At 42.4% G+C, this 24,171-nt stretch overlaps 1 protein-coding gene and 1 long non-coding RNA gene across 2 annotated transcripts; both read right to left on the bottom strand.

Moving 5' to 3' along the window:
* Positions 1–1,317: 1,317 nt before the first annotated feature.
* On the bottom strand, positions 1,318–3,203 carry LOC309374328. The gene is made up of 2 exons (XR_014170527.1): positions 2,738–3,203; positions 1,318–1,783 (listed from the first exon to the last, which is right to left on the bottom strand). It is a non-coding gene; the product is annotated as an uncharacterized lncRNA (long non-coding RNA).
* Positions 3,204–4,083: 880 nt separating this feature from the next.
* On the bottom strand, positions 4,084–9,654 carry EEF1E1 (eukaryotic translation elongation factor 1 epsilon 1). Its single transcript, XM_081918358.1, has 4 exons — positions 9,498–9,654; positions 6,690–6,890; positions 5,406–5,501; positions 4,084–4,701 (listed from the first exon to the last, which is right to left on the bottom strand). The coding sequence occupies exons 1-4, from the start codon at positions 9,606–9,608 to the stop codon at positions 4,564–4,566; spliced, it is 546 nt and encodes a 181-aa protein (XP_081774484.1). The 5' UTR covers positions 9,609–9,654; the 3' UTR covers positions 4,084–4,563.
* Between the last annotated feature and the right edge of the window lie 14,517 nt (positions 9,655–24,171).

Genomic DNA, 24,171 nt, shown 5'->3' with positions numbered 1-24,171 from the left:
ACATCCTGAAGATCCCAGGTCACAGAGAGTTTAGACTGGCCTCAACTAGAGCCAGGGCTTTCTCGGCCGCGGCTCCAATCTGGTGGGACAATTTGATTTTAATTAATTTTATAATGAATGTTTTTAGAATGTTGGATTATTTTGATTGTTGTTAGCTGCCCTGAGCCCAGCTTCGGCTGGGGAGGGCGGGATATAAATAAAATTTATTTATTTATTATTTATTTATGGTAGGTAGGTGGCATTTGCTACTTGCCCACAACTACGGCTATTCTGCAGTGTGCTTTTGTCGCAGCACTATCCACTGGTTATTCATAATGTTGTTGATCATTTGACTCCTCCACCCCCAATAATATAGTGTCAATAATTTTCTAGGTGTTGCTTTGAGAATTTCCTTTCTATCTGCTCCAATCACCAAATAAGATTTTAGCACCAGTTTGTATCCAAAGACAGGACTTTCACCTTGCAACCAATTGTCAGATGTCGAGGTGTCTCATATCTGTTTCCCTACCCCTTGCACAGAGATAATTTTCCTACAGGAAAGAGCACATATGTTTCTGATAGTGAAACAGCTATTTCGGCACAAGTGTATGCCTCCTGCAGTCATACAGCAAAACATGCAGGCTACATTTCATACATGATGGTCTAAATGCCTTGTTCTATAGAGATATTTCTATGCAGTGGGGAAAAATGCAATGTATGAATTACAGAACTGAACTGAATGGCAGCCAGTTTTGTAACAGGTGGCCTTCAAAGCCACAAATTTTGCTTTCATAAAATAGAGTCTGGTGCACAGGTACACAATTCAGGTTGTTGCTTTTTTGCATTGTATGCTCACATAATTTTGTCACAGTTTAGTCACTGAAGCGGTTTTTTTCTTTCTAATGGAAAGGAAAGCAGGCAGTAGTTATAAAAAGGCAGCGTTTGCAGATCCTGTACCTGTCAGTTCATACGATAGAGTCATCAAGTCATAAAGCTCTGGGAATATTTATGGCTCTGAGCATGAAAATCAACATATGTAGTCATCATATAGAGTTTTGGGGAAGATTTACTAAACAAATTGTGTCACTTTTGCCTTGCTAGGGAACCCGCTTTCTCTTTTAGGGATCATCTTGCCATTTATGATTAGTGTTAGCGGCTTTCTGGATTGTAAAATCTTTGGATTAACATGCCGAGTCCTGTCATTTTTCCCACAGGCTGTCTAGCAATGATAATCCACTAAAGGATTGTTTCATCCAAGTGGCGGTGTTTGAGTCAAATGCTGGCAACAGGCAGGGAAACCCAAACCTGTTGAGGCAGACTTCTCACGACACACAAAGATTTGGAATGACAGCCTTTAAGAAAAGGGTTGGGGGGGGGAGCAGAAAGGGAGACATACATTGCGTGAGCAGAATAAGTCCATGGGCAGCATCTGTGATGGAAGACTGAGACCGTGGTCGTGATTGTTGGAAGTTTGTGGGCTGTGATGATGATCTTGGTCAAAGCAGGCCTGGGGCTGCACTCTTTGGAGTAGTTGCCTTGTCAGATTAGTCATACGGTTACCATATTTGATGCTCAACCTGGACAGACAGGCCTGCCAGGCAGGAACTGCTCAGGCAGATGATGTTAGGGGGAGCACAAAAATTACCCACTGCAAGACTAAGAAGACAGATGACACCCAGCAGGAACAGCAAGCCAAATCCACGGAATCCACAATACAGCTGGCTGGCCCTAGGCTACCTGCCTCTTTGAAGTGGAATAGACATCACCGACGAGCTGTCACGTTAGATCATGAGACTGGAAAAAGCTGAAAGAGATTTAGTTCATCCAATAAAATGGAAAGTTTAATGGCTCCATATCTTCCTAAAGGGGGCCAAGGTAACACAGGAATGGAAAAGGGGGAATCCTTAAGATGCAACCACAATAAAAAATTACCAACCTCCCCCTTTTTTTCTAGGGAGTGAAGAATGAGCCAGGCTCTCTTCAGCAGCAGCTGAAATGATTGCAGTCACTACCCATACAGGAAATAAAAGTTACGCCTGCAGAAACGCTAGGCAAAGCGGTAACAAGCAATCACTACAAAATCAAGCTCCCTCTCCAATCTTTAACTTCTTTCTACATTACTCTGAAGCTTGGGGGCTATAGCTAATGATATAAATCCACCACACATGACATGGAGTGCTAGAATGCGAAGGTTGTGTACGTGAGAGTGCGTGCAAGAATCTGTATATTCAAAAAGCATACGAGTATACAACAGGGGTACTTTCTTATAAATGCTTTGTGATAAAGATTTGACCCGATTTATTTGAAAGTGAAAGGACATAATTTCATTTCACTACATCAGAAGTATAGCACTATGGTTCCTAATGCACAGAAAAGTGTTTAAAGTGTAGGGAGGATATATGAAATGGAGTGTTCTGATAATGGAGAACAGCAGGCTTGTCTAATTATGGATGCCGAGAAGAAATATTGCTCTCCAAAGGGCTAAAGTTAAAAAGCCACCAATCTATTAAACTGCCATATTTCTACAAGTTTTAGATTGATGGTTAAAAGTCCATAGAAACAGGGGAGGCAGTTTTTCTTTTATTTTTTAAAATGTAAATGAGAAAGGATTGAATATGTATTTAATTCTATGACAAAAAAAAGATAAAAAGTGAAATATGGCCAGTCCAGAGTAAGGACGGTTTAAAGCAGGATAATAGATCCCTATAAATTTAATGGAAACTATCCCTAGAAAGATAAGAGATAGCAGCTGTCCTACCTGCAGGCAAAAACCTTTAAAAACTTTTCTTCCCAAACTTTTGTTTTCTGACAACTTAACTCCTATGAGTGATGGTATAGGGCAAAGTTGTATCCATACTGCTTAAATCAAAGAAATAGTATTATCTTACTAATGGTAATAGTAGCTAACCTGTTTTCAGGCTGCATGGCTATAAATGCATATTTAAGTTTATTATATTTCCTCCCCCCCCACCTTTTCCCCCAAGGAGCTCAAGATGGTGCACATAGTTCTCTCCCTCATTTAATCTCCAAAACAACTCTGAGAGTTAGGTTAGGCTGAAAGGCGGTGATTTACCCAACAGTATGTAAATATGTAAATGGTACTTTCATGGGACACTTTCGTACTTTTCCATGGCACTGCCATATCCCTTGCTGTGCATAGCAAGATTCTTATTCTTCTGCCACTTTAAAACAAAGCGTTTCATACCAGACGGAACCAAGACAGATTGCCACATGTCTGAACAAGGTGTGGGAAATCACCTGACAATGGACTGAAAATCATTTCATCCCGGTGTACATAGTACTGTAAGGATAAAATTAAGGAATAAATAAATACATTTCTCATCAAACGTGAACAGTGATTTAAAGCCCCAGGTTAGGTTAATGCTCTTCATTCTATCCAACTATGGGGGGTGGGTGCTCTCTCATAAAAGCAAAGCAGAATATTTGTTGTTACTTAAAATGGGTCTGGCCAGTGCAATTCTTCTAAATAAAACAATAATAGCAGCTAAGAAAGGGATAAAGTGGCGGGTCTCACGCTATCTACTATATGATGATGGACACTATGTATGTAGCAGCTTCCGCAAAATGATACAGTTGGCCTCCACTTGTTAGAGTGGCACGAGATAAAAGTCTGTTCCATTCATGCAGTTTGATGCAACCCACTGTGTATATTACCCTTCTTGAGGAGGTCAGGAATGATACACATGGAGTTTCTGTGTACTTTCCTATTCCGGTACCAGTCAGGTTACCAACAGAGATGTGTTTATTAACAAATGCCTGCAAACCATTCTGCAGGTCAACAATTCCTAAATGTTCTGTAATATGTAAACACCAGCTCCTCTTACTGAACACGGAATGTGCCTAAACTAGAGAGAAGACCACCTACATTTGTTTGCACTGGGCATAAGTTGCTGCCTGAAAATAAGGCACAAAGGCAGGAGCCTGAAAAGAGCAGAAAATATAATGAAGAAGTTTCTGCGGAACTAAGATAGTATGAGTTTTGTTTTTAAAAGATAAGTTCCTTATTCCATTCACCTTTGATATTTTAATCTTTTGTATCAATTTCTATCTCCCCCAACCCCAGAAATAAATAATAAAAACAAGGGCTTTTAAAATAATTTATCACATAAATATGATTTGCTACCAATACATTTGGCTTCTGCTTCAAAATTATTGGCACAATATATTTTTTCATAGTTAACTTTTTACAAAACAACTGTAAACATTCATAGGAGAAAAATACAAGGGAGTACTATGCATGATACAATTCAGACCAATAGCACAGCTGACATATTGCAGTAAAAGTTCTATACGTTTCCATACGATAAAAGCTAAGTTCCTATGTATCTGTATGGTTAAAATAAATGTTCTACTTTAAGAAGCTTGATTCACATTTCACTTGTTGAAATTTGCCAAAACAACTGTTTTAATGAAGTCCGTATTTCTAGACAGCTACTCAATGCAACTTTATTACTTTAGGCACCAACTGTTCAGCTTCACATATGGAAATGGCAGAAACCAAGGCTTGCACATTAGTCGTTCTAAAGGACGTTTTTCACTTCCTAGGAAATCCTAACACAGCACTTAATGTGTATTATAGAGTCTGTTCTTGATGAAGACTATGCTAGACAGATGTTGCCGGATACCTGGATAATGCTGAATATGATTAAACCAACGAGAGACGTTAAGGTATTTCTCCTTCTCCTGCACTGTAAGGTCGGCCTAAATAATGGAAGAAAAAGTAAGTTTCACATATTATGATTAACAGCAATATATAGTGTCCATTAACCTGTTAAATCAGGTCTCAAAATTTGAATTGTGGAAGTATGGCTCATGCATTTTATTTCATACTAAGTAAGATTCTTCATTAGTTTATCACCATGATCCAATCCTCTGTCCTAAGCAACAACAAAAAACCATGAGTTCTTTTATTGTTCTTGTTTCATCTGTTCTGCTATCACATAAACTTGGCCTAACCCAAGATATGTTACTTATGTTAACTTTGCCACCCCCAATATTCAAATAATACAATTTATTCTGTGCTTATTGTTCTATTTGCCAATGTAATAGCTGCAAAATATGGAAACAGCATTTTCAAAGGTTAAGGGGGTGGGAGTAAACATCAAGATGGATGACCTTGGACTGGTCCTTTGCCCCCATTCCACCCCAAAGTATTAGAGATGGAGGGAAGAACCCCAATTTGTGCTTTCATGCTCCAGATATATAAGATACAGATAACCTTGATATTACGGAAATACAGTCAGGAAAACATCTAACGTTTTTCTATTCTACACTAACATAATGGGAAAACCCTTGAAACGTTATGACCCTTTTCTTTTGAAGTTACTATTGACAGAGGAACGGAAATCAAATTTTGAAAGGAGAAAGGCATCTCCCAACCAAAGCTGTAACAAGCTTGTACTCACTATGATGTGGTGCAGTCCATAGTACAGTAAAATATCTGCTAAAGTAAAATTGTGTCCTGTAATATAGACTTTGTCTTCAAGGTATGAATTCAGGTCCTAGAAAGAAACAAAATGAATGCACTTCAAAAAAGGAGAAATACTTAAAATATACTCTTCCACATACTGTCACCATGACTGATAGGCTTATATGTATGCACAATCACTACAGAGTAATTGAATATGTAGTCTGGGCAAGTCTCCCAATTCCTCAACCAGTTCTTCCACTCTGCTCAATGCTGACTCAGGGTGCCAAAGCAGACAGGGACTGGAAATACAGAATGAAAATTGTTGTTCCATTCCTCTCCCAACAGTTCCTTATAATATACAGTGGTACCTTAGGTTACATACGCTTCAGGTTACAGACTCCGCTAACCCAGAAGTATTACCTCGGGTTAAGAACTTTGCGTCAGGATGAGAACAGAAATCGTGCTCCAGCAGCAGCAGCAGGAGGCCCCATTAGCTAAAGTGGTGCTTCAGGTTAAGAACAGTTTCAGCTTAAGAACGGACCTCTGGAACAAATTAAGTACTTAACCCAAGGTACCACTGAATAGGCATAATGTATCCTTACTCAGAATAGTTGGCATTAACTAAGGAGGGAAGAAAATTAGTGGAGGATGATCCATAAGGGCTAATGGGGCACTGCCTCACCAAGTTCAGACTGCTCTCAACCAGTTCCACCTGCCTCCTTCCTTCTTTACAATGAGTTCAGGGGGTGGCCTTGGCTGTCAGCTTTCTTCTCAAGTCTCAGCGCTACCTTTGCAGAATTCAGCAAAGAGGAGGATGGGGACACAACCAGAACTAGTTGACTCCGGCTGCTATTGACTCTGGCCCTACCTATTGTTGGTCTGTCTCCTGGTTCCAATGGGCAGCTTCCACTGGTTACCAGTGAATGACAGCTCTTTTCAAGAGGACAGTCACACAATCCAATAATTAAGAATTAGAACGATTGTAAAATCAGACTGGAAATTTGGTACTAAGCACAGAGCATTGTTCAGCCAAAGCTGCACACATTTAAATCCCATTGATTTCAATGGGATAGTCAACTACAATGAATACCTTAAGAGATATTATATATGAACTGCCACTGGTTAAATTCAGTTCATATTGCAAAAAAAAAAAAGCACACAAAAAAAGCACACTGCTAATTTCAGTGGGTCTACTCTGAGTAAAACTTAATTGGAAACAACCCAGCAATTATGTTACCTTGAGATCCAAACTTTCAGTGTGAGAAATTGTTACTCTTACCTTCAAAATTAGTCGAATATCTTCTTTACTGGACTGTTTATCTACTTGCGTTACTCTGTATTCTAACCACTGCTGAACTATTGCTTTCTCTTCTGCGGTGCTCCCAAGCAGCTGTTCCTTCTTTGCTTGTTTGACTAGATGGATGGCTATAGTTGTCAGTCCTGTCAGACTGGGGCCATTGTTCATCTGTAGTACAGGAGTCTAAGAGAAGGAATTCAAGCCAATTCAGTTATTCGGATGTAGAACAATATTTGAACTTCTGCTGCAAGGCATCTTGTCAAACTCCATTTTATAAAAGAAAAGCTACCTTGTGTGAAATAAAAATCCAACTAAATTTATTGGAAATTAATCCCATTTAATAAATGAATTAAGACTAGACTCAAGTGATTACAGGAAGAAATGCAGTTTTATAACCCTCTACACATGGGTTTTTTAAAGCATTTTGAGCAGAACACACCCACACAAAGCTGAAAAACTGAATGGAGAAATAACACCAAGGGGCCCAAAGCCTTGCTTCATAATATTTCAAATACAAGTGGGTCCAATATGGAGTATTTCAGCTATTGATTTCCTACAAAATAAGTAATGGGGAACCAGGAAGAGCCTTTTCGGTAGTGGCACCTGCTGTGTGGAACGCCCTCCCATCAGATGTCAAGGAAATAAACAACTATCTGACTTTTAGAAGACACCTGAAGGCAGCCCTGTTTAGGGAAGTTTTTAATGCTTGTTGTTTTATCGTGTTTTTAATATTCTGTTGTGAGCCACCCAAAGTGGCTGGAAAAACCCAGCCAGATGGGCAGGGTATAAATAATAAAATTATTATTGTTATTTGTTATTATTTTAGGAGCACCCATGGCTTATCAGCAAGAACGACATTCAAGTTCATATACATCCAGCACCACCACCTGGTTAAGGGTTGCCCAGAAAGAACCATTTCAGTATGCACATGAAAGTTTGAAATAATCTACTAAAAACAACCTAACATATTTTGGAGAAGGGTTCACAAAAGACCACATTTTCTCCAATATAAGAGTGTTCCGACATTTAAAACACTCCCCCCCCCCTCAATGGAATTGTTAACTGCAGTACTCAGATCTGATGAATGCGTATCAAATGATGCACACCCATTCACTCCCTTTTCCAAAGAAGCCAACCTGGAGAAAAGCAATCCACAGACATAGCCCAAAACCAATGTTTCATTTCCAAAGTTGTAACATCAGAAGCAGAGACATTTTCTTAAGGCCTAGCCATACAACAGAATCATATGTTGTTGTTTTTTTATGCCTGAGTGAAGAGAAGGAAGCAGTTAAGAGAAAGGTGCATAAGAAGTCATCCATTGGTGCTCATGTATAGATTTAAGGTCATGTAGATTAGTTTTTATTTAAAATGAATGGCAATGGGAGAGCGGGCAGAGCCTCTGCCAACGTTTCCAGCACAACCTCGTGCACGTCCGGGCAGAAAGCAAGTCCCATCACGCTCAGTGGGGTGGGTGCAAATCGCAGCCCCAAAATAAGCTGCTAATAACCAGCGCCTGTGTTATCATGAGACTAACTAGGGCGCAGGGACGTGGGTGGCGCTGTGGGTAAAACCTCAGTGCCTAGGGCTTGCCGATTGTATGGTCGGCGGTTCGAATCCCTGCGGTGGGGTGAGCTCCCGTTGCTCGGTCCCAGCTCCTGCCCACCTAGCAGTTCAAAAGCACCCCTAAGTGCAAGTAAATAAATAGGTACCGCTTTATAGCGGGAAGGTAAACGGCGTTTCCGTGTGCTGCGCTGGTGCTGGCGCGCCAGAGCAGCTTCGTCACGCTGGCCACGTGATCCGGAAGTGTCTCCGGACAGCGCTGGCCCCTGGCCTCTTAAGTGAGATGGGCGCACAACCCTAGAGTCGGACACGACTGGCCCGTACAGGCAGGGGTACCTTTACCTTTACCTTTACCTAGGGCGCAGACCCCAGAGGGACCTTAGAGGCTCACAGATTATTCAAAAGGATTTGTGTGCCTTAGCGGGGTTTTTTTGCATTTGAGAAAGGCAATCAAATAGTCGGGTTAACTTTGCAGAACAGGCAAAGCTGACAGGAAAAATCCGAAACCAGCATGATCAAGTATTCCCAAAAGGACTGGAGTAAATTTATACGAGATCTGAAAGATTATTGTAAGCAGTTAACATCATCAGTAGGATTGCCTGAAGTCTTTTAATGAGAATTTTTATACCTTTCTATATTTATTTAAAATTTGAGCCATTTTGTAATGAGTGTAATTAGAATCGGAAAACGTGCAGATTACAATGATATAAAGGTTAATTTTGAAAGCCATGAGCCGAGAGGGGAGGAAGTCGATAGGATCTAAAGAGTCAGGGAATGATGTGAATTTATATTATTAAATGGAAAATAAATTTTATATATATATATATATATATGTGTGTGTGTGTGTGTGTGTGATATATATATATATATATATATATAGTCGGGTTACTTATTCTTGCTAATTTAGCAGTTTCAAGCGCTGTACTTTTCGGGTCTCCCTCCCCCCCGCACGAGACACCTGCGAAGTTAGCAATTATTTTGTGCATGCAGTTAGCTTTGCCTAGAGAGTTGCAAAACATCCTGGCACCGGCCCAGTTCATAGTACCATCTGTCAGAGGGGGCTGGACTAGATGAGCTTTGGGGATCCCCCTTCCAAGCCAGTTCTGAGGAGAATCTCCATTCAAACGCGCCTCGGTCGGTCTGCCTGGCGAAGGCAGCCAGCTCCTCCCCCCCCCCTCCATTAACCGCCAGCCCCCTCTTCCCTCCCCGGCACCCCCAGTCCCTCTTCACCTTCCGCTCTCCTTGCCCGCTGTACTTGTTCCCCTTCTTCAAGCCCAGGGACTTCTCCAGCAGGCTCAGCTCCTCGGCGGCCGGGCCAGGCCCCACGACGGCGGCCGCCATCTTTCGGCGAAAGGGAAGAAGAAGGGGGCGGGGCGCTCTCAGCCGAGCGGCCTGCGCCGCGATTGGGGGAGGCTCGTTTAGTCCCGCCCCTCACGAGGCGTGACTCTCTCCCCGGCCGAATCGGAGAAGACGCCGGGGGAGGACTGACGTGGGCAAGGTGGCGGGCGCGTTGGCGCGCATGCGCGAGAGGGCACACACGCGCGCGCCCCTTGATAGCCCAGCCTGCTTGGCGCCCAAGAGGATGCTCCCGGTTTAAAGCGGTATCCATCGCAGTCCCGTGTGCTGGAGCAGCAAACGCAGCGTGCATCTCGCCAGCGAGAGGCTGCCAGATATCTGGGAGGAGCTGCACGAAGGAACTGGATCATGCCATAAGACCTTTCTCCTCCTCGTCCTCAGAAGATTGCTTGTTTGTTTTCGTTTTTAAAATTGCACACATTTACAGTATAGGCATGGATTTACGTGCCCAGACAGTGAGCAGACTGTCCCGATCTTCTCTTTCACTGACATTCTGTTTCATATTCTTTGGATTGCTGCATCCCCAAATAAATTTCCACCCCTTCCTCTCCATAGCTGTCAACTTTCAGATTTGAAAATAAGAGATCAGCAGCCTCGAAAATAAGGAATCTCCTGTCTTCCACTGCCTCCCGCAGTTTGATCAAACTCATGCTGGTAGCTTCGAGAACACTGTCCAACCATCTCGTCCTCATGGTTCAATGTTACTAGTGAGCAAAGTTACCCAGTCAGGATTTGAATCTTGGTCCTAACTTTTGGGGTTAAGTTTCTATTTAGCTGTCCTTTAATACTGACAAACCGTATCTCCCATTCATCTGTCAGATCCCCTGTAAATCTAAAGTAAACTTTTCAAAAATTCCTTGTAAACCATCCCCCAAAATTTCTTTGCAAGCTTGCATAGCCACCACATGTGTATTAATGATCCTTCAACTTCCAGACATTTCCAACATAAGTTTGATCCTCTCACACATTTTTGCAATCTTACTGAGTATCAGTTACCGCCTGTAGATCATTTTTTTTGGCTATTCTCTTTAATTGAATAAGGTGGTTTTAGTTGCTGCTACTCCTGGTGGCTGTATAGAAACTCTCAGAATCAAATGCAGCATGCCATTGAATTCCTATTTTTTGGGGGGTGAACAAGAGCAGGAGGGGACTCTGCCTTATAGACTATTTATTGTTTGTTCGTTTAATTTCTATACCTCCATCCGAGGATCACAGGGTGGTTTCTTTTATTAAATTTGCATGCCCTCTGGACCATGGGTGTAGCCAGGGAGGCAGCTGCCCCCCCCCCGTAAGTAAAAAAAAACCTAACTGACCAATCACCTCGCAAATAGTTCAGTTCTGCCCCCCCAACATAAATCCTGCCCATCTAACATAAATACCAACTATGCCTATGCTCCTCCCTTGGAAATGTCCTTTTTGATCCAAACCGACTACAATGTGAAGCCAAGGTTTATTCATTGTTCAATTACTGAATATCCATTGGGGTTTGCTTGAGCAAAACAAACCATGATCCCTGGTTCAGATGTAACACTAGGCAAGTGATTGTGGCTTGTTGCTCTCACTTGGGCTAGGGTTTACTGTGATGATGTGAACTAGGGACTCAGCTACACAGCTGCAAATAAAATGTTTTAAATGTGCTGTAAAATGCAATAAACAAATGTGAAACTAGATGGCGACAGTGAGCTATGCAAAACTCAATTTATTTTTCAATTTTTTTAAAAAAAAAAGCAGTTTCAGAGCTTTTTTTATATGTGTGTAGATTCCACCTAGGTCAAGGAGTGAGTGCTGACCCTGTTCAGATGCAATAATCCCAACTTGTCTTCCAAAAAGACATGATGGGCTATTGGTTATATTGTAGGTTTGTTAATATTAATTATTTTAGCTGATTTTAACACTATTTTAACACTGTAATACACCCTGGAACCTTATGGGGAAGAAATTATTATTATTATTAATCATCATAATTATTGAAGTACGCAGAAACCAAGTGCAATCCAGTTTAACCAAATTCTTTTGCAGCCTTGACTGATAATGTGAGTTTTTACATGAATGCCCCATGATCCCATATTCTGGTACCAAATGCCAAAAGAACATTGCAGTCCAGCACAATTTCCTGCTATTCTGCCACCGTCAAAACATGGTCATATATTGTGTAGCAGATCTTTCTTTTGATTTTCAAAAATATATGGAGCTTAGCATCTAACAGACCTGCTGATTAGTCATGCATACCTGAAGGAGCGTCTCCACCCCCATCGTTCTGCCTGGACACTGAGATCCAGCGCCGAGGGCCTTCTGGTGGTTCCCTCAATGGGACAAGTGAGGTTACAGGGAACCAGACAGAGGGCCTTCTTGGTAGTGGCACCCACCCTGTGGAACACCCTCCCTTCAGATGTGAAGGAAATAAGCAGCTATCCTATCATTAAAAGACATCTGAAGGCAGCCCTGTTCAGGGAAGTTTTTAATATTTAATGCTGTATTGTTTTTAACACTTGATTGGGAGCCGCCCAGAGTGGCTGGGGAGACTCAGCCAGATGGGCGGGGTATAAATAAATTATTATTATTATTGTTATATTAATAATAATAATAATAATAATAATAATAATAATAATAATAATAATTATTATTATTATTATTATTATTATTATTATTATTACACCTACTATTTCTAGGGACTTTTTTGCTGTTTAGATAGGAAATCTTTATAAGTGGAAATCAAGAAATATCTATATCTATATATCTATATCTAAATGCCACTGCTCCTGAAGTCAGCGTCAAATTCTCCACTGACTGCCATGTGAATAATCTTTTGTGAATAATCCTGCTTGCCATGTCTATATCATGCAGTCCCCCAATAAATAGTGCATTTGACATTTTGCTCAGCATGATGTATATTGCAATGTAGACGACTTATTTCTTGGATTTCCACCTACAGTATTCATGTTAAAAATATGCTCTCTTTGGACTGCAAAACAATGCAGGCATGCACCTGAGCTTTTTCTGGTGTGCATTTCTCCTTTGTTCCAGTAGATGGAGCTTCATGATTAAAGCATGGCGATGGCAACATGCCTCGGAGAGGGAGGGCGATGGATGGTGCTGTTCCACTTTGCTTAGAGGGATCCGTGTTCTGTGAGCATGCTTGCTATATGGGTTCATGCGCGTGCAACACACACCCATGTCAGGACCCTCAGTCTCAGTGGAAAGAACTTGAAATATCTATTCTGTCAAACAGAGCGCAACTCTAATCTACTGTTATCATAGTCAAGTTTTAACTTGAAAGTACCTTAGGTTATAAATTAAACGTCAGAAACAATTAATTTGGCGCATGAAACATGAAGCGGATATGACTGTCCTTCGGAGAAAGCCTGACAGCTTTATGGATGTCACTGTAGGATCTGTTAAAATGAGCCTTGCTTGCCAGCGAATTTTTGAGTGTGTCATCTTGCTGTTAGCTGTACCATAATTTTTTGTCAATGTAGCTTTGAGTCTCAAACATTGCAGAAGCCTTCGCCAATTAAGGCCAAAGCTAAACAATGCAGCTAGATATTGCCTGCATGCGCTTTCGGTTTGCACTGGGTATTGGAGATTTAATTATAAATCAAGAATACAAAGTTGGATGGCATATGAAAGGAAAGTCTTTCGAAACTAATACATTAGGGCAAATCTTTTTCCTGTTGCTAATACAACCCTTGAACCTTTGCCATTGGGATGAGTTCAAGTCCCCCTATAGAAGGAAATCTTCATTTTATCTTGCTATGATTGTGCATTCTACTCTGTCTTGTATTTTCCACGGAGAGGTGTGCATGGGGAATGCAAGTTATTTCTGGATCAGAGATTCCTAAAAAGCATCTTCGTAGTGATTCATAACCAGCATTTCAGTCTTCGCAGGGAGCCAAAGCAACCAAATATATAAATAAAATGCTGGATTTGGCAGTGAGAGAGACCATGAATTGTACACTCTCAGCCTAACCACCTCACATGGTCGTTGTGAGGATAAGATGGAAGTGGGGAATACAAATGTAATTAACAGCTGGTGCCGACTTCCAGACATTTTAGCCCAGGCTGATTCTCCCATGTTCATTTGTAACATATTTAACCTCTGATGCCACAGTGGCATGGTTAAAGGTGAATTCAAGTTTGCACAGAAGGGGTTAGAAATCAGCTTTAAAAAGGGCCCATAGCAGTTGGATACACACAGCCCCATTCCACCCTCCCTTTTATTTGTTATTTGTTATTTATTTTTTCCACAATCCCAATGTTTATAATGCCCATCCATAATAATTTGCATCTGTCTCTTCTGCTCTCCAGCCGACAAACCTCCACGTTTTAAAAACAATGTTGTGGTTGTTCCCCTCTACATATTTACTCAAGCTGTCATTGTGGATAAGGCTTGTGTTAGGTTAAGTCTGTGTGTGATTGCAGCCTCAACCTCCATGCAATTAAACACAGAGATATTGCCGTTATTCACTTTCATGTGGACTTCAGACTGGGATGTGTGTGTGAAAAAGACTGCAGTTTTTGCTTGAACTGACTGATTCATTGAGGTTCCTAAGGCCCTGCCTTTCTAGAACAACATTTTTGTTTAATGATTATTTATTTTAATAAATCATTTGATTTTTATGTATATTGCTGATATACACACATGCTTACTGCTTTTTTAAAAACTGCTTTTATTGCCCCTTGTTTACCTTGTGAGCCACCTTGAACATGATTCCCTTTGTGGAAAGGCAGCGAATAAATTCAAGCCCAATCTAATCCGTAATGTTGAAAGGAAGGGCCTGCCGGATGACAAGACGTCTTTCACTTCCAGTTTTGTCTTACCTGAGATCCTTATCCTGAGATCAAGGCATCTTGAATGTGCACTGCAAGCAGACCACATCTCTCCATATAGGAAACCAGTCTATGAAGCCTCCGAAAGCCTTCTAGCCAAGAGAGAGGGAGGGAGGGACTTCTAACCAGCAAGCAGCTCGATCAGTAGCAGCTGCTGTTGTGAACGAGACTTGTGCTAGAGACGCGGATGTGTTAAAGAAGTGCTGTCAGCACCTGAAGCAGGGTCCATTGGCACATCTTCAGCAGCAAGGAGGGTCCTGGATTTGCCCCACGGGAGATGATGGCAGCTTGTCGTGAAATTTTTGCAACAGAATGTCTTTCCGATGTTCTGATTTCGCCCCAGGAAGAGGGGTGACCTCAACGCTGCCCCTTAAAATGGGGGGTTGCCTGAACATGCAATACTAGCACCCATTCTCTATTGTACTGGTCTCCCAGCCCCCATTAGGCTTTAATTTAATAACAATACTTTATAAGTGTTACATAGAATTCAGAAGTGCTCGATATTTAAGTCTTCCTTACAGCAACCTTGTAAGTAGGGCCACCGCCACAGCAGGGTAGAGGGAAGGAAAGGGACCTGCCCAAGGCCACTGAGCGCATGGGTGTGGACTTCCTGCTCATAGGTAAAGGTAAAGGGACCCCTGACCATTAGGTCCGGTCGTGACCGACTCTGGGGTTTGCGGGGCTCATCTTGCTTTAGTGGCTGAGGGAGCCGGCGTACAGCTTCCGGGTCATGTGGCCAGCATGACTAAACTGCTTCTGGCGAACCAGAGCAGCGCACGGAAATGCCGTTTACCTTCCTGCCGAAGCGGTACCTATTTATCTACTTGCACTTTGACGTGCTTTCGAACTGCTAGGTTGGCAGGAGCAGGGAGCAACGGGAGCTCACCCCGTCACGGGGATTCGAACCCCCAACCTTCTGATCAGCAAGCCCTAGGCTCTGTGGTTTAACCCACAGCGCCACGCGTGTCCCCTCACAGCTCATGCTCTAACCCTAAAGTGTGCCAGTTTTCTTCATGTGATAGGCTTCATGTGACCACTACACTGAGGACTGCTTGAGAATGGCTTTCCGGATGCCAGCAGAGTGATTGGGTTCTGCCTCAAGTTTTGCCTTAGTTTTGTTTGCACAAGTGCTTCAAAATCCATTTAAGGGACCTCTTTATAGCCCTAGATTTTAGGGGATCAGAAAGACACACTATTATCAGTGCATCCGATCCTTGTGTAGTATGAACCAGGTCGTCAACCTGTGTTGGCTGGTTTCTCCCTAGGTTCACTTCACAACCATATAAGCTGTAGCCAGGGGCTCTTTTTTTCAGCCAGAACTTACCGGAACTCAGTTTCGACATCTCTCAGGTGGGTGCCACTGCCATTATATGAGAACAAGGGAGGTGTTCATGGAGAGTTTCAGCACCTCTTTTTCTAGAAAAATAACACTTGAAGAATGAGTTCCATATTGGTTTGCCCGCAAGAGCTCAGGACCAAAAAATGAGCTTCACAGTTTTGATCAGTGGGATATTGGAGGGTATGTTGACTATCTACACCAGTCATAATTGTCAATGGTGGTGAGGATCTGGAAAGGTATTGTATATTTGTATGAACGATACCATCAAACCAAACTGGGGTAAAAAATGTCTGTCGTCTTTTGATTAGTTTCTAGTTTGAGCTGCAATATATGGGTTTCAGCCCTCATCTCCCAGGCCCAAGTCCAACGCAGTCTCATGGGTGCTCTATTTACGATGTTGCTTTTCGTAATTTACAGTTGCAGGATACAACAGGAGTTTTTGTAAACTGCTAAAGAGCAGTTTGGATTATCAAACCGCAAAGTAATTTTATTTCTCCACAGAGATGGTTAAAAAAAAAAAAAAAGCTCAAGATTTTGCCCCATGCTAGTTGTTATATAACCTCCTAGCACAACAACTCTCTCAAACCGAAAAACATCATAGTGGACATGATCGCTATGTGCAAATCTATATTTAATCTATCAGCTTGAATAAGGACAACTGAATTTGTGTCTCTATGAATTTAAGACTGTGTCTGCTTGTCAGAGCTCTTTTTCCAAGCTGACATTAACCACAGCCAAGGAAAACATCTCTATTGACATCAGCATATGCATACAGTATGGTGCATTTTGGGGACAGAATGTGATACTGCATGGCAAACTGAAAAGGGAAGCACAAGGCGAAGAAAATCCTTTATTTCTTGAGAGCCTTGCATTGGGCAGAGTGGCTTCGTTGAGGATCAACTGAAGGGAAATATATAGCAGTTTGTTCCTTTACTACTATTTCCTTTCTTTTGCCACGAAATGGTGGCTCAGCAGATTAGGCAAACAATGGCTTATGAACAAGAAGGTCCACAAAGGATTCAGAGCTGAAGGGTGCAGTCCGGAAACTTGTCTGAAAACCCAGAAAACTGCTGCCAGTAGACAGTAGTGAGCTGGATAGACAAATGGTTTGCCTTGGTGCAAGGCAGCTTCCAATGCAGTCCTAAATATGCTTACTAGTGAGCAGGCCTTGTGGAACACAGTGGGACCTACTTGCGAATGAACCTGCCTAGGGCTGCACTGTGCTTCTGCCAACTGCCTCTCACAGAGCAGGGCTTTTTTGAACAAACTGTATTGTTCTGTTTCATTATCATGCACTGCTTTGCACATCTCTTGATGGAAAAATAGTGCATATGTTTTTTTTAAAAAAACACACAGATAAAAACAAAACTAGTGATGCACTGTGGTTGCGAGTAAAAGACCGTGTTGCAAATGGATTGGGTTTTCCGTTTTGTTTAATATTTCTTAGCTTTGAATTGCTGTGTGCAATGGTAGTGAAGGGGTGTCAAGTTGAGGTTCCTCACTGAATGTGCATCCTGCTTTTCATTCTGATGCCTCCTTCCTGAAGGGAAATTTCAAATATATTCCATGTTTCACATTTCTCCAGAGCTCCTTGGAAATGGGTTTGGAGGGCTGGATTAGGATTTCTACTTGAAATGCAGAATGATCTTATTTTCTGATGTCTTACTACCAAAAGAGCAATCCTCACAATGTCTACTGAGAAGTAAGTCCTTTTGAATTCCATGGTGCTTACTCCCAGGTAAGTGGAATTATGATGGCAGCCTAAGTGTGCACAGAACTGCAGCCTTAAGCCTACATGAAGTAGTTATGTATGAGATCACACAATTAATATACTAGTCACTTTTTAAAAAGCTATTGATAATACTTAACTATGCAGTGAATACAACAGATTGAGAAGATAACTGGTAATAGTTTAGAAAAGAAGTACAAATCAAAGCATTTTGAGATTTCTTTTTTTAAAAAAAATGTGCATGTAGAATAGGAACATGTCCTCAAATCCTTTTCATGCAAGTTCATTTTCTGCCAGCAAAGGGAATTTAATCTGCTCGACACACCAAATCATTGAGAGAGCAGTACATTTATTCATTAAAGTAATCAATCAGTGGAAATAGGATTTCCCCAGTATATATATTAAATGGCAGAAATGATGAGTTCATAAAAATGTCAAGAAATTTTCATCTCTGTTATCTCTTTCTTAGGTCAGCTCTCTCCAAACAGATTATCTCATTTGTGGGAGACCTCCTTATTCTATCTTTCTCATGGAAAGTAGAGTATCTAAAGTACTGCACAGACATTAAAATTAAGCAGAAATGATAGGAATTGTCAAGCACAGCAAGAACGACGATAACCTGCTCTTTTGAATGAATAGGCTGGTGTTAGTAGTTGCTCATTTCTGCAATGAATATATTAACAGTTCCCTTAGAAAAATACCAGCCTCTGTCAGTATTTGGTGACGTGGGGCAAAATCCAGCAAAAATTGAGCACCATTGAATGGCGTTTATTTCAAATAGAGAGTCACTTTTTCTTCTTCACAGGATTGCTGTGGGAATAAAATGAGAGAAAATGCTATGGGGTTGTCTGCGTGTTTGCAGCTGTTTACTTTCCCATCTAATTTTCATAGTTTCCCCCTGTAAATTTGGGTTTACTTGATATGGGGATAATCCAATAAATGGGGGAAAATTGGGCTCCAAACCGTTCCACTTGAGGTCAGCTGCCATCAACCTTGCCATCCAGCAATGTCTAGAAGGCCACAGACTCCCTAACCCTGTTAAAAAGGAAGAAAGGTTCCCAGTGAAAGAGGATTCTATCCTCCCCACATCCCCTCTGGTCTCCATCTCACTGAAACTTAATACAGAGCTTCTCTGTGGTACATTCCTGGTTTTTCTGAAATGACTGATTCCTTAATTTGTCCGCCTTCTTCCATCACCTGCAGTTCCACTTGCACCCTTGGCATCTAGAATCATAGAATCATAGAGTTGGAAGAGACCACAAGGGCCATCGAGTCCAACCCCCTGCCAAGCAGGAAACACCATCAGAGCACTCCTGGCATATGGTTGTCAAGCCTCTGCTTAAAGACCTCCAAAGAAGGAGACTCCACCATTCTCCTTGGCAGCAAATTCCACCATCGAACAGCTCTTACTGTCAGGAAGTTCTTCCTAATGTTTAGGTGGAATCTTCTTTCTTGTAGTTTGGATCCATTGCTCCGTGTCCGCTTCTCTGGAGCAGCAGAAAACAACCTTTCTCCCTCCTCTATGTGACATCCTTTTATATATTTGAACATGGCTATCATATCACCCCTTAACCTCCTCTTCTCCAGGCTAAACATGCCCAGCTCCCTTAGCCGTTCCTCATAAGGCATCGTTTCCAGGCCTTTGACCATTTTGGTTGCCCTCCTCTGGACACATTCCAGTTTGTCAGTGTCCTTCTTGAACTGTGGTGCCCAGAACTGGACACCAGCCTTCATGAAAATAGGAAGGTTAGCATGAATCATGCCAAATTTTTTTAAGGCTGTTCTTTGAGAAAGTCTAGGTCCAGACAGAGCAACCCACATAATGCCTCATCAGGTTTATGTCACTGTCCTTTTGCTTCAACTTTGAATGGATGATACACAATAAAGCCTTAGGAAGGAAAAATACAACTGGATGATTGAATATAGCACCTTTCTATCCAATAGACCCAGATTGCTTTGGAAGAGCAAAAGCACACATAGGCTGTGTACAAATAATTCCCAAAGAATCTTGGAGACTTTAGTTTACTCCTCACAGAAATACAATTATCAGCACCCTTAGTAAACAACAATTCCCAGGATTTTTTGGGGGTGAGGGGGAAAATGTGTTTTAAATGGGTATGGTGTGTTCATAGCCTGTTATTCCAGTGTATTCTAAGGCCCTATTGATACATTACAGCACAGCTGGCTAACCACGGAGCCAGGGGACTGATCAGGCTTTCCAAGCAAATTTTTCTGCCTCTCTCTCAAGAACCCACTGATTTTGGCAGGGGTGGAGAAAAGGAAAATAAATAAATAAAGTAATGTTGCATGCCACCCCAATTTCTGAGCGCTGCGAGATTCCAGAGGTTCCTTTTGTGTTTGTGTTTCCTTTTGGAAATGAAACGCAATGGAAACTGTGGTGACTTTGTGATATATGGTATATATATATATATATATATATGTGTGTGTGTGTGTGTGTGTGTGTGTGACCTGAGCCTGTGATGGAGGGGTTCACAACAACAACACCCCAAGAGGGTGTTGCTTCTCCCACATCTACAGCTGTGGATTCAATCAGACCTTCTTCCCAGGTTGCCGCCTTTACCAGACTGCAACCTTTTCCCTCCAGGACACATTCCAGTTGATCCTACACTCCAAACCCTGGCTTTTGTTCTTCTCACTAACTCTGCGCAGAGGGAGGGGCCTCATCCACTTGCCATCTGGCACAGTCTTTGCCTTCTCAATGGCTTTCTGAATAGGACATTACCTTCCCCATTGTCTTTCTTAATGGCTCGTCTCCCAGTTGATTGCCAAGGCTGGCCCAGCTATTCCAGCAATTGAATCCATGCTGGATCCAGGAATTAGAAGGGGGTGGGGTCCAGGAATTAGAAGGGGGGGGTTCAGGCATTCAGACTACCTCCCCCACAAAACTCGTAACAGTAGACACTGCACCTGAGGGTGAGGACATTTAAACATCTCTCCCACATACCCTGATGGGGAGGTAAATCACTTCCGCGCTAGTAATCAGATCTTCATATATGGGGAAGGATGATCTCAGCTGATGGAGGGGAGTGGCTGTGTGCCTGGACATATCCTGTGTACCGTATTTTTTGCCCTATAGGACGCACTTTTCCCCCTCCAAAAATGAAGGGGAAATGTATGTGCATCCTACGGGGCAAATGCAGGCTTTCGCTGAAGCCTGGAGAGCGAGGGGGGTTGGTGCGCACCGACCCCTCTCGCTCTCCAGGCTTCAGGAAGCTATCCGCTAGCCATGGGAGACGCAGCTCTCCCACGGCTAGCGGAGAGCTTGCCTGCACCCAGAAGGTGCAGCACTTCGCACAGCACTCCTCTAGCCGTGGGAGAGCTGCACGACTCTCCCATGGCTAGCGGATAGCAGCCTGTTCTGGGGGCTGGGGTCGGGGGAAGCTTGGGCTTCCCCCGCCCCAGCCCCGCACCTGGGGGGGAAAATAATTTCCCCCCTTTATTCCCCCCCCCAAAACTAGGTGCATCCTATAGGCCAGTGCATCCTATGGGGCGAAAAATACGGTATGTGTTTTGTATACATGAAAGAGTGTGGGCTGACCACTCCCACTTTTGGCCACACACACCACTGGAATGCATCCCCAGGGAGCTGACACAGAATGAATGAGTCCATTGGGCCAAAAATGGATAGCCATTGCTCTATTACAGGTTGCCATGTTTCCCGCTGCTGCCTTATTGGATCCCCTGCTGCACTGGAAATATGCAGATGCAATCACATGACACTCAAGATCCATGGCTTTATACCTGGATAAGCGCAAAAGAATAAAGATAATGCATACGATGTTACATCAGTACTAGGCTGCAACCTCAAGGAAGGGAGGGTGATTTCCCAGCTGCTGAGAATCCGGCCCATTTCTGACGGTCTTCTACCTGACAGCCCGTGTTTTGCTTTGCTGTGTCACTGCTAACTTAAGCGATGCACAGAAAACCCTCGCCAAATTGAAAAAAATATTGTACACCATCCCATGTCAGGTATTCTGTACCTCAAGAGTGGTAGGGAAAGTATGTTCTTTTCGCTTATCAACGAGAGAACAGCATTGTTATTTCTACTGTTTTTATTGTCAGGGTTTTTTATTTCCACTGCCATGATTTAGACAACCTTCCCTAACCAATAACCCACGATCCAGTCCTCTGGGGGAGAAACAAGGGAGAGGGGAACTTTGCTGTTCTGAAACACATTACAGCACATGGAATGGAACTGACTCCGGGCTGCAAGTAGAATGGAAAATGTCTATTTTCTACATATAAGCAGTGGGTGGGATTTGCCTGCAAATGATTTTTTCTGACACATCAACAACCTCTGGATCCTCTCCAGTTCTCCAGATGATGCGAATACTAAAACAGTAAGTCTCTAAATGATTTTTTTTTTAAACGCACACACACACAATCACGAATATGACTTGCTCATTGTACTGTGAAATTAAATACCTCAGAGCTGGACTTGGCAGACAAGAGAAAATTTATGGATACGTGGAGTCAGATGCTACAAAGCTGGTATATGGAAATAAAAGTTACAGTTCTGCATGCCATTCTTGCCATGGAGTTTCAAGACCAATTCATGCCAGAGGGCTTTGTAAACAGTAGTTCTTCTATAAGAGTCTCTGAGCATAAGGCTGTTCTATTGATGGGGAGGGTTAAAGGCCCAGCAAAGAACATGGTATCTCTTACTAAGCAACACCCAAAGATCCCAAACCTCTCTTACTACACGTAAGGATGGGCAAGTTAATCAATTTCCATTTCTACGAGTCTCTCATTTGTCCATTCTGTGTCATTTGCAATTCTTTTTTTCTTTTATAAAGTCCTTGTGAAAATTTATCGGCCTTTGAATTTATCCTAATACACACATTGTTGCATACAACTTTGTCACTTTATTTCGGTGGGAGAATTGTGTTGCAAAATCTAGAGAAGTACGGATTTCAAAGAGAGCTGCATTTCGGTTTGGGTATAGTTCTGGGAAGTGCGAATTAGGTATGTTTGTATTAAAAGGAGAACCAAAACGAATTTCTCCTCTCTCCCTAACTACCCTCTCTCTTCCATCCGACTTCACACCAAAGTACAGACCCACTCAGGAAGGCCGGACAGTCATTGTCTTGCCACTGGGTATTGGTGTATTGATGTCTCGATCTACCAACCCTCCTCTATGGAATCCCTTCAAGGCAAGAGATAAGGTGAGGAGCAAAGCACAGCAAGCCAATAGCTAAACCTAGCCAGGTCACCTGACCCCTGCTGGTTAGCACAGCCCAGGGAGCAGCCTTCAAAGGATGCTGCGTCAACTAGGCTTCACCAATCCCAACCAGACAAGCCACAGTGATGAGATGAAGCGGTGAAGCACAGGGGATGGTTCCAGCTTAGTCTATGCAAAAGAGTAAACAACTCAAGGCACTAAACAGACACCATGTATTTCTGTAATGTAGATAGGAAAAGTTGTTAGACTTTGCAAAGAATACATCTATGGCCTACAGCCAATGGAATATATCAGGGCTGTCCAACTTCCAAGGGACTGTGATCTACAAACACTATAAAAAAACTGGCAGTGATCTACCCATTGGATTGACCAGAGTTGTTGAGCTTTTTCTAGAAAAGTTTCATTAAAGTTGTTCAGCTATTTTTAGGGAAGCCAAAGTTGTTGAGGATCCTGCGATCAACCAGGATCGACCAGGGGCATCTCGTGATCAACCAGTAGATTGTGATCGACCTGTTGGACAGCCCTGGAATACACGATAATAACCATCTTATGTGACTTCACCACTGAAATGCGGACCAGCGTATCTAAATATCATATCAATGTATTCTGAATTGTCTGTGTCCTCTGAAACAACCAGAGGGTCCCAAGCTCCCCTCATTGTATTCTGGAACATCCTGTTTTTTCCCAAAGAACACTTGTTTTTCCCCCAAAGGAGTATTTCCTAAGAGAAATAATGTATGCCACACAAGACTTTTGACTATACGTGCAGCAGAATGTGTTAGTGGGAGTGGAATGCACCAATAGAGGGTGCAAATGAGAGGCACCTTTAAAAAAAAAAGTGCCCTCATTTTAAAAGCAAGCTAACTTTCCTGCAAGTAAAGCACCCAGCATATCAGGGGGAAAATTCTTTCCTGCCCCACTTGCTGCTATGGGCGCATCCTATTGTATGTGAAGGGGGAAGTCAGACAATAATAATATCGAGCACAAACACTGTTTCTTTCTTTTTTTAAGAGGAGCATTCATAAATGTCACCCCCTTCCTGCAGTCTGAAGTGGTACAGCCCATTCTGCCACCTTAACACCCAAATCACGTCATTCCCAGCTTATTCTTCTTCACATGGCAACCAGGCCCTGTCTAGAATTTGTTCTGCAATATATACTGTCATTGTGACTGCTGCCATTTCATCCTTCTGCCTTTCTGATGCTGCCTGTTCGTTTAGCCACCTGAGGTCGCTGTGGGACCATATTATCTCAGAAAACACATCCTTTACAAGAAAAAGGAAAAAAGATAAGCAAGCACCTTGCTAGTGGAAGAACGAGCAATAGCAACATAATCTTTACCTCAGTTTATATAAAAAAGAGGACTAACTGACGGTTGTAATTTTGATGGAGATTTACCTGTAGGCAATACAGCAATCAAACTCACACTGTTAAGGGGAGGTTGATTGAGT

The sequence above is a fragment of the Podarcis melisellensis genome, assembly GCF_964234715.1.
Source record: "Podarcis melisellensis genome assembly, chromosome: 7".
Lineage (NCBI taxonomy): Eukaryota > Metazoa > Chordata > Lepidosauria > Squamata > Lacertidae > Podarcis > Podarcis melisellensis.
This window is presented reverse-complemented; position numbering and strand designations above follow the sequence as displayed.